This window comes from Lolium perenne, chromosome 3 (genome assembly GCF_019359855.2).
Source record: "Lolium perenne isolate Kyuss_39 chromosome 3, Kyuss_2.0, whole genome shotgun sequence".
NCBI classification, from domain to species: Eukaryota; Viridiplantae; Streptophyta; class Magnoliopsida; order Poales; family Poaceae; genus Lolium; species Lolium perenne.
The window spans coordinates 1-11,099 of record NC_067246.2 but is presented as its reverse complement, the minus strand read 5'-3'; the positions used below and the strand labels follow the sequence as shown (position 1 = coordinate 11,099).

The window sequence follows — 11,099 nt, the reverse complement described above, 5'->3', positions numbered from 1 at the left end:
CTATGTGCTACTCTAGTGATGTTATTAAAGTAGTTCTATTCCTCCTGCACGTGTGTAAAGGTGACTAGTGTGTGCACCGTGTGGTTCTTGTCGTAGGCTATGATCATGATCTCTTGTAGATTGTGGAGTTAATTATTACTATGATGGTATTGATGTGATCTATTCCTCCTACATATGCATGAAGGCGATAGTGTGCATGCTATGTTAGTACTTGGTTTAGTCTTTTGATCTATCTTACACTATAAGGTTACTAAATATGAACAAATTGTGGAGCTTGTTAACTCCGGCATTGAGGGTTCGTGTAATCCTACGCAATGCGTTCATCATCCAACAAAAGTGTAGAGTATGCATTTATCTATTCTGTTATGTGATCAATGTTGAGAGTGTCCACTAGTGAAAGTGTAATCCCTAGGCCTTGTTCCTAAATACTGCTATCACCGCTGCTTGTTTACTGTTTTACTGCGTTACTACTGCTGCAATTCTACCACCATCAACTACACACCATCAAGCTATTTTCTGGCACCATTGCTACTGCTCATATATATTCATACCACCTGTATTTCACTATCTCTTCGCCGAACTAGTGCACCTATTTGGTGTGTTGGGGACACAAGAGACTTCTTGCTTTGTGGTTGCAGGGTTGCAAGAGAGGGATATCTTTGACCTCTTCCTCCCTGAGTTCGATAAACCTTGGGTGATCCACTTAAGGGAAAACTTGCTGCTGTTCTACAAACCTCTGCTCTTGGAGGCCCAACACTGTCTACAGGAAAGGAGGGGGAAGTAGACATCACTCACACACACATGCAACCTGGTGTGTTGTCGACAGCACAAACAGCACCCAGCAGTATATAAACAACAGATAGGCTGTACTAGCAGCCCCTTTGCCACACACAAACATCTCAGCCGCACCAACAGTTCATCTAGAAACCATATGCACAGCCAGATTCACCATAATAACCACTGGATTTACAACAAGATCTTTGGAGGAAATCAAGAAGCTAGCAGGAAGGAGAAGAAGAAGGGGAAACATGGCAACAAGCACAAGTGACAGCTGCTCAAGATTCACCACCAGAATAGCATCACCACCAGCTAGTCCACTCTGCTACAGCAGGTTAATCTTCTCAGTTTAGTTCAAATAATTTTGGTGGGGAACACTCTCAGATTTGCATACAAATGGTATGCTAATCTCATCACAGAGAAGAAAAGCCAACAAATCCAAATACCCTTCCACTAGATCTTGACTAGGAGGATAGAAGGATTATTTTCTCTCAGAATGGCATAGAAGTGCTATGCCAGCCTCATCACTGAGAAATAAAAAGGCACCAGTAGTATCTGTTCTATTATCCAACAATGCCTCAGCCTTTGCATCATCGGCTAACGCAAACATATATCTGTCCATTAAAAGTAACTCAAGCAACATCAGTAGTTTGAGATGGACAGATTGCATCATCTGACCCTACAGCTAAGATCAATGCCTACTTCTCATTTTACACAAGCACCTACAGCACCAGATCCTAGTCATACATATGTATCCTGTGCACACTCATTTGAGGCACCACAGGGTAGATATGTTGGTAAGAAGCACCTGGGCACTTATGCAGAATAAGAAAAGACAGTAAATCAAAGCTACAAAATCATCAGCTTAAGTATAAGCAAGCCATCCACATAACCACAAGATCTGATCATGTATGCACATGATCCAGTAAGCAGTTCCATCCATCAGAGGCTATAAGCATACAAGCTAACACAGCAATCCATCAAGTAAATTGCCTAACAAAGCATCCAGTAAATATAGAATGCATCCTTTCAGTAAAAGCAACATAACCAGTCATGTATGCCTGGGATGATAAAACAATTCCAAACAGGGGCATCACAAGAATATAGCAGCCAGTAGGGCAATTACATGTTCATCAACAGATTGTAAAGGTACATGGTGTCCAGGAATTATTCTTAGGCCAATCAAGTAACTTCAATAGCCGTAGTGCTTCAACCAGAATTTAGTGCCACCCAAAAAAAAAATCAATTAAAGTATACAGTTGCTTAAGCCAGAAACAAATAGACATACATTACTTGTCTGGTTGAAGCGGATATATATGAGCTTTGATGCCCTGAATGATCAGCTAGACCAACATTTAGCATTGTGCAAATATAATTAACCACTTGACCTAAGTTTGAATAGCTCCAACCAAACTCACAAGCATATGCAATAATCAGGCCAAGCACACACAAACTCATGGCCAATAAATTCATCGTTTTAGAGCAGACAGAGAGAGAGGGAGAAAGGGGAATAGCTCACAGTGGTTCGGGCAAATAGAGGAAGAGGTCGACGCCGGGGTTGCGCCTACAACACCGTCCAGCCGGCGTCGAGAACGAAGTAGCCGCCACGCCACCAGTTCACCGCAGTAGGCGTCGAGGCGGTGGGTGGCAGCAGCAACTCCTATGGCGGAGCCACGCGCAGGAGCAGAGAGCATCCAGGTGGTGAGGGCCGTCGGCGAATATCTTGTCGAGGCGGCGCCGACAGACGGCAACTCCAGGAGCGGCCGGCGATGACCAGAGAGGCATGAGGCGGAGCTAAGGTTCCGGGGTCGGGGGTGATCGCTGGAGACCACCAGTGCCAAATCTGGCGAGGGGGTCTTGCGTACAAGAGAAGGCGGAGCAGGGCCGACCATCAGCGGCACCAGAATCGGCCGGCGACGGCCGTAATGGGAGGTGGCTAGGGTTCACAGAGGGGCGCCTGGGTGTGAGCGTCAGGGGCGCCGCGGCGAGGGGGTTTTGGTAGAGAAGAAGGATGAGGGCGGCGAAACCTCCTGGGCGAACGGCGGCGCCGGTGTCGGCCAGCAGCAGGCTGGGCGGTGACGGCCGGAACGGCAAGCGCCATCGCCAGGAGGGGAACGAGCGAGCTCGTTCTCGTGTACGAGTGCGAATGAGGGCAGGAGAGTAGGGGTCGGGTTGGGTTCCACCCAACCAATTCGGCCGGACCAGGTTGGGCCAAGTCTGATTGGCCAGGCCATTGGGCCAGCCCAACAGACCATTTGGTCTATTTTTTTTTAGGAAAAACCTTTTTAGACATTTAGGTAAATAAGAAAGAAAACTATAAATAGAAGTGGGTATCAGAAAAATACCTCTATAATAATAAAATAAAACAAACACTTTAAAATTAAAAGAACAATAATATGAATTTTCCTCTAAATTTTAGAAGACCAATTTTAAATCTTAAACTATTAAGATCTAAATACTAAAAAATATAATTTTCTTGTTTCTATTTTCCACATCAAGAAAACAGTAAGTATTACTTGTATTAAAATTTCATATAATACAACAATTGTTTCTTTTTGGTTATGTTTAATCATATAAGAATCCTAATTGATCATTACTTCAACTATTAATTAAAACCCTAAACCCTAATAGTACTTATCAATATTTTATTAAGTCTGATAAAATAATATAATGTTAGATCCACTATTATTTCCATTTCAAGGTTATTAATAATTCCAACTCTTTTACCAATCAATACTTTAATAATTCTATCACAACTTGGAAACCTAGTTCTAATATGTGTAAAGACCTTAACCCTATCATTTTATGTGAAAACCCTAAATTGTTTCTAAAACCTAAACCCTGGGTTAGAAAATGTGATCATGATACTTTGCTTTTGATTCATAGAACCATAATTAACAATTAAATACTTGCCATGCCACATGAAATGTAGGAGCCCTATTATCAATAATTTAGTATTCCATATATGTATACCTATCCAACCTGGTTGATCAAGTAGGATTAACCAAGACTAAACCCTAGCTCTTATTACCAAAACCATCATCCTTATTTATCCATGCGTAGAATCACATCATTGTGATGAACTATAATAGCAACCATGCCTAATACTCTGCATCATTAATCATGCTCCACTAAACCCTGCAAGCACTAAAGAATTATGCATCATCCTATATAGGACTAACTATTCCTTACTTAGTAGATCCAATAGCAAACCCTAAACCACCCAATTCAAATTGAGATACTTCTTATTAGTTAAGAAGTATGTTCTTCAAAAGTTATTCCTTTGAAGAAGATATAGAATAGTCATCCACTATACCTAATAAGATCTATAAACCCTAGCCAGCCATCATTAACAAGATATACCAAATTGATAGCAACTACTTATAATAAATTGCTTAAGATGCTTAGGCTTAATCCTACAAGTTGTAGCTGTTGATGAATCCAACTATGTTGGGATCCATCTAATCCTTACCCTATAAACTAGTGGAAAACCATAGTGAACCCTAGAACCCCACAACCCTAATTATCATACTTGTTCTTTATTAAAGAACATGTTCTTCAAAAGTTATTCTTTTGAAGTATATGATAATTAATCATTAACCATGTCATACAGTGCTAAAACCAACCACCATTCATTACATATTAGGTTTATACTCAATGTTATTATTGTGTGCTATTAGTGTTATTATTATGATACATTGCAGCACCTGTTTATGATACCATGTAACCACACTTGAATAAGAACTTTGTATGAGAACCACTCTAAAAGTGCAACACACCCTAAAACAAATCATTTCAACTCACTAATCCTAAATCATCAGGGTTAGGTCACGTTTAGAGCGATTGCATCTCATACTTATGCATTATTGCATCCTTGCCAATCTTTTAAACATCGTCCTTACCGGACGATGATGCTATTTCAGAATTTGGAGTTATTGCGTATCGAAGACCTTGTCTGCATAATCTTGCAGCCAAGAAAGGCAAGTTCATCACTTGTTCATGTCATTTGAGTATTTTTATCAAATTACTTGCAAAGTATTATGGTTATCACTATTGCACAAAAATCAAAACCACTACTTTCATAACTATGAATATGACTATGTGGTGGGCAATGGAACCATGGATTGTGTTGATATGGTGGAGGTTCCATTGCACGAGCTTATATCCATCTAGGATTAAACAACAAATGTCGCCAGTGATTCTTGTGCCGTAATATCCGTGTTAACCATAAGATCCGGAGTGGGACGGAGTAGTCAAAAGTGTTTCCACCTCTCGTTCATCAACGGATGCGCTTTACCGTAGACACTTGTATCTGTCAGGGCAAGCGGTGGGCTGGGGAAGCCTTAAGTCCCCACGGCATAGTCCGTAGACACTTGTCGCTCGAAGTGCAAGCGGTGGGCTGGGGAAGCCTAAAGTCCCCACGGTATTACGGTCTATGATGGGTTGCAGCTACCGGCGAAGGAGTTTGGTTCGATCCCAAACTGTCGTCGTGGTCGGGGTCCACCCGTGAGTGGGAATAATGGGACCGGCGAGGACCCAGGGTCGGGGCATGCAACAAAGGGTGGGTGTTCGAGGTAGCGGAGGAACATGATTGGCTAGACCTTATACCGGGCCTCACACCTAAGGAAGTGTGGACGGGAAAGCTGCCCGGTTGGCACCAAGGTTAAGATCTCTTATGGGTAAAGCAACACACCTCTGCAGAGTGTAAAGAACCGTGACTGTCACTCCCTGTTCGGGATATGGAATCGCTGACGCGGCCGGAAAGGAGCTCCATGAAGTTCTAGTAAACCGGTGAAGGCTGACGGACATAGTTCTTCTGAATAAAAGCAACCTTTTGAAGAAATGGTTATGAAAACTTGCATTGGTATTAGACTTTCTGGTCTAATGCTGTAGCTAGTGCATTAAACACCTCTTTCCTATAATGAACTTGCTGAGTACGCTCGTACTCATCCCACTCTTAAATCCCCTGCTTAGATATGGAAGCATCGAAGGAGGATCTACAGTGCACTCGAAGAACGAGGAGTCAACAACTACTTCAAGATACAGGAACCTGTCAGAGGAGTCAAATACCACATCCAACAAGGAGAAAACCTAGTTTAGCCATAGAAGGGAACTAGCTTCCTAAACCTAGCTCCTATTCAGCTAGAGTCTATTCTTAGCCTCTGTAGTTAGTGAAATACTCTACAAATAGAGTTCGTGATAAGACTAGACTACGAGTCGTTCTTCTGGAGTTTATTCGCAGTTTTACCTCATTGTAAAGTAGGAGGCTGTGTGGATCTTTTGTAAAGAGTCAATGTTGTAATTCTATAGACATGCCTTGGACCCGCATATGTTTCTGTTGTACCACTCTGAGCGATATAATACCCGTGGAACTGTGTTTCATTGGTGTTATATCAGACTTGCATACTACACCATGCAGTGGTATGCCGGGTCACCACAATTGCTCAGGGAAGGAAAAGGGCAAAAGCCAACTACTACTACTGGTCCCTAATCTAGGGGCCGTTGCTGCCCTCGTCGTCACTGCCTCCGGCGCAGCTGCTGGGAGGCTCCTCATCAGAGCTTCCGTAGCCTTCTACGGGAGCCTCATCTTCCTCATCGTCGTCATCGCTGTCGTCGTCCCACCAGGTGCGGAGGCGCTTCGCTGGTGGGTATCCTTCGAGGGAGTCGTCGTCGTCCTCCTCCTCCTCCGCCTCTTCCTCGGAGGAAGTGAAATCATCCCAGGAGAAGCGGTCGTCCTCGCTCTCCGCCTCCTCTTCCCCCTCGATGAGGAATTGGAGGTCGTCCTCTCCGTCGGTCAGGGATTTGTCATCCTCAGACCAGATGGAGGAATCGTGTTCCTCTTTGTCCCACGTCGTTGGGGCGAGAATGTCGTGCGCCGCCAACGAGCCCCACTCCGGTGTCGGCTCGCGGGATGAGGAGGAGTCAGAGAAGACCGATGAGGAAGAAGAGGAAGACATGGCTATGGGAGATTGGGGGTTTTTTGGGAGCCGATGGCCAGAACAGAGCAAGGTGATGAAGTGGCAAACTGCTCAGAGCGGTTAAATAAAGGGGCTATAGTAGAAATTCAATGCCACAGCAGTTTCCGAGGAGGTGGTGCCCAAAGACAACGGTCAAATCACGCGGAAAAGTTGAGAAGACAGGGCATCATGATGAAGAATGCTGCGACGGTTCTGCTCTGCCATGACATGACCCGACGAAGAAAAAACAGAGTGATTTTGGAATTATCAATTCCAAAACCAGGGGGGCATGTGTTATCACCGGAATTTGACCAAGTCAGAGGTGGGCCGCGATCAAGATGGGTTTTAAGATTATATACTGAAGAAGTACGTGAATCGGCCTTATATGCGAAGTTGGGCTAGATTGCCCATGTATCTGTAATATAGTAGATCGCGTCTTAGATAGAGTTTCACCCGTGCACGGTTAGGTGCACGCCTAAATTAGAAAGTCCCCTGGACTATAAATATGTATCTAGGGTTTATGGAATAAACAACCAACGTTCAACCAACCAAATCAATCTCGGCGCATCGCCAACTCCTTCGTCTCGAGGGTTTCTACCGGTAAGCAACATGCTGCCTAGATCGCATCTTGCGATCTAGGCAGCACAAGCTCCACGTTGTTCATGCATTGCTCGTACTGAAGCCTTTTTGATGGCGAGCAACGTAGTTATCATAGATGTGTTAGGGTTAGCATAGTTCTTCGCGTAACATGCTATCGTAGTGCAACCCTTGCATGTCTAGCCGCCCTTACACCTATCTTAGGTGTAGGGGCGGCACCCCGCTTGATCATTATTTAGTAGATCTGATCCATTACGGTTGCTCCTTGTTCTACAAGGATTAGTTTAATATCTGCAATAGTTAGGCCTTACAAAGGGTTGGAGGATCCAGCGGCACGCAGGGTGTCGTTTGCTAGTCCTAGACAGGATGTTCCGGGGATCAACCTCGTGTTGGTTTTTAGGCCCTATCTAGGATCGGCTTACGATCACCGTGTGTGGCCGCGAGGCCCAATCGTGAGTAGGATGATCCGATTATGCGGTGAAAACCCTAAATCGTCGTAGATCTCATTAGCTTTATCTTGATCAAGCAGGACCACCATATATTCGTGCACCTCGTACGAATCATGGGTGGATCGGCTCCTTGAGTCGATTCACAGGATAACCTGAGAGCCGATCGAGGCTCGTATTTAATGTTTACGTGTATGCCATGCAGGAAACTAAGCGAGGCATCTCCATCACCTTCCTGACCAGGTATAGGTCAGGTGGCACGCCCTTGCATCAGCATCGGACGTGTGTACCAGAAGCTTTGCGGGCCGTCGCTCGGAGGGACCTCGGCCAGCCGCAGCCCTAGGTTGTTCCCGGCTCTACGGTGTTGCCCGTCGCTGCCCGCCGGTGGGTTTTGGAAGCAACAGAAGTCCGCCCACCAAGCATCGTTGCCGGTGGCGGCCCATGTTGGACCAACCCGCTCCTCGGCGCTGAGGCGCGCGCGCTGGGTTCTGATCACGTCCCTCCATCTATCGCTGCCCGGTGACGGTGGCGGCGGGACGCCGATCCCGTTGACGGTTAGCCTCCAGTCGCCCCTGCTTGGCAGCCCCATGTCCGGCGGGATGGGGTACCGCGCGTGGTACAACACCCACGCCTACGACACCGTGAGGCTGCCATGTCTGAAGCCATCCGCGGCGAGGATGATCTTGCGGGAGGACGACATTGGACGCGGCGAGAGGATGGAAGGATGTGCGGTGAGAGGACGGAAGGAGGTGCGGAGAGATTGGATTGTGGAACGTGTCGAGAGAAAGGAAGGGGCGCTCTTTATTGCACATCAGCGGCAGCAGGGCATTGGCCTCAATAAATGCCAACACGGATGGCCACGTGGTCATGCACGACGAGACGCTTCACTGCATCGCCTGGGTAAGCTGGGCGCCATTAATGTCGCTTGCTCAGAGGTAGGCAATGGGGTTTTATACTTCCGTGTCGCTAACACATCGGGCCCACCACTCCCCGTCTCACTTTTTGTTGTGTCTGACGTGCCCGAAGCATCCCTTGTGGACTCTGGACGGGCTCGGGGTGCCGGACACCGTATTGGGCCACGCTGGAAGAAAAGGGTCTTTGTGGCGCGCCAGACTTAGAACATCTCTAGCAGAGCCCGTAAACTGGGCAAAACCGAAAAATAATCGCCAGTTTACGAGTTCGGTTCGAAAATAGGCGCAGATTAGTTACTGTAAACGGGACAAAACCGAAAAAATTACAAACTGAGCCTGAAAACAAAACTATGCCCCCTATTTGTAGGGGTTGGAAGTTCGAACTGAAGGCTAACTTGTATTCCTAGTGGCGTTTTGGCGGGCTGAAACTTCAGCTCCGGATTCCGCCGGAGGACTCCCGGAATAGGACCAAAATTCGGCAAAATACGGTCGGAGGATAACCAAATTTTGGTGGGGCCCTACGTTGTGAGCTTAGGGAAGGGGGAGCGGGCAGCCGGCCACGAGCACGTCGGGGTCGAGTTCGACCAGGCGGGGCGGTACTAGGTGCGGAACTAGGCCCTAAGCGGTACTAGGCGCCGAACTACCGTGATTTGAAATATAGATACGGTACTTGACCGGTACCTCAACCGGTACTACCGCGAGTCACTCAAAAGAGTCACTCAACCGGTACTTCCGGTATCGGTACCGCACAGGTTGCAGGGGCTTTAGGTCACATGGTTGGTATCGCCAACGGTACCGCAAGCGGTACTACCGGTTCTGCGGAAGAACCGGTAATACCATCGCAGCGGTTCCAGCTGACGTGTACTTGGTGCTGATGGCGGGAGCAGTACTGCCGCTCTCAGCACTGGTACTACAGTCATGCCAAGACCAGATGATCTCCTCAGATTCTGGAATCCTCTACAGCTGTTACAACAAGACACACACAAGTAATGTAAAAACCTATCAGATTAAGCTAGCTATGATCCTCTACCGGCGGGGCTGCCGCACCACTGCCGCTGCTACGATCAATCTTACCAGCAGCAGGGTCTTCTTGTTCTTCCGTTTCCTCCAGCGTTGGCTTCTTCCTCCCGCGGCATCTCCGCCGCAGTCGCCGCCGATGGCGATGGGCAGAAGTTAGGTTTTTTTTTTCTTTTCTTCTTGAAGTTTACCTCTTCTTTTTGGAGACAATCCTGAAGCTTACCTTCGTCTTTTCAGGCCCGCTAGCTTTCGTTATATTACATGGGCCTCCCGGTAGTTTTCGTTTTGGTATCCAGCACGAGCGCACCACCAGGTTCTTTCTTTGTCGCCCAAAAATAAAGAGAAGGTCCCACACGCCCACGCCGCCACCTAGGCTGCCATCCCCGCCGGCCTGCGCCGTCCCGACGAGAGAGATGCAGATGCCTCGCAAGCGTAAGATCGTAGCAGAGGAATATGCTGTCGACAAGCCGGTGTACCTCGTTGTGGAGCACGAGGTCAAGGAGCCCTCCCACTCCATCGTCATCGCCGGCACAACGACGCCGCCGGTGATGGTCCCCCTGCGCTACGCCAAGCGCGGCATGTCCTTCGCGGCGGTGGACTCCCGGTGGATCGTCGGCATCGGAGGGGACTACCGGTGTCCCTTCTCTATCTACGACCTAACCACCTCCAAGGAGTCTGGAGGCCCCAGGCTGCTCAAGAACAAGGTGAACCCGATCCTGATTCCGCACAACGGCATGCTCTACATCCTCTCGAGCCGCCCCAAAGTTGATATGGGTGCCGATTTCTTGCCCTGGTTCGAGATGATCAACTTCAGGAACGGCAGTCTTCCTCAGTTCGGCGGTTGTGCTTCATATGATCTCCCGCCGCCCCCCATCTTCCCGTACCACATCAACCCGCTCGAGTACCTCAACCCGCCGGACGTGCGCGTCGCTGCGTACGCCGTCGTCGACTCCCACATCCTGCTCTCCGTCTACTATCAGCAGCAGCACCACGAGGAGGAGGAGGAGCAGGAGCAGGAGAAGGGGACCTGCGCCTTCGACATGGACAAAAAAGTGTGGGATATGGTGTATGACAAGAGCTTGCCATTCGTCGGCCAGGCCATACCCCTCGGCAATAACCTCTTTGTCGCCCGCTCCAAAGAGAGAAGTGGCGGCACTGCTGCAGCAGTGTACTACATGGCTGTATTCCCGGCAAAGGATACATCCACTGGCAAGAGCGAGCTATCCATTGTTGAGTTGCCGCTGGACCTGCCAAAGGGCCGCATTGTTCCAGGGCAGCATCTTTGTGCTCTGGGGATGGGCAGTTTCTTTTCCTTTCATGTTCGATCTGTTGATTCCAGTCCAGATACCGTCTTTGAGAAAGCACGGGTTATTCAGCGCACATACTCTTTGGTG

The 11,099-nt window shown here is 47.7% G+C and overlaps 1 protein-coding gene across 1 annotated transcript; it reads left to right on the top strand.

Moving 5' to 3' along the window:
• Positions 1-8,364: 8,364 nt before the first annotated feature.
• On the top strand, positions 8,365-11,072 carry LOC127337971 (uncharacterized; the record flags this gene model as incomplete). The annotated part of the gene is made up of 2 exons (XM_051364277.2): positions 8,365-8,508; positions 10,002-11,072. Coding segments are annotated over exons 1-2 (1,215 nt in total), but the record flags the coding sequence as incomplete, so codon positions are not given.
• Between the last annotated feature and the right edge of the window lie 27 nt (positions 11,073-11,099).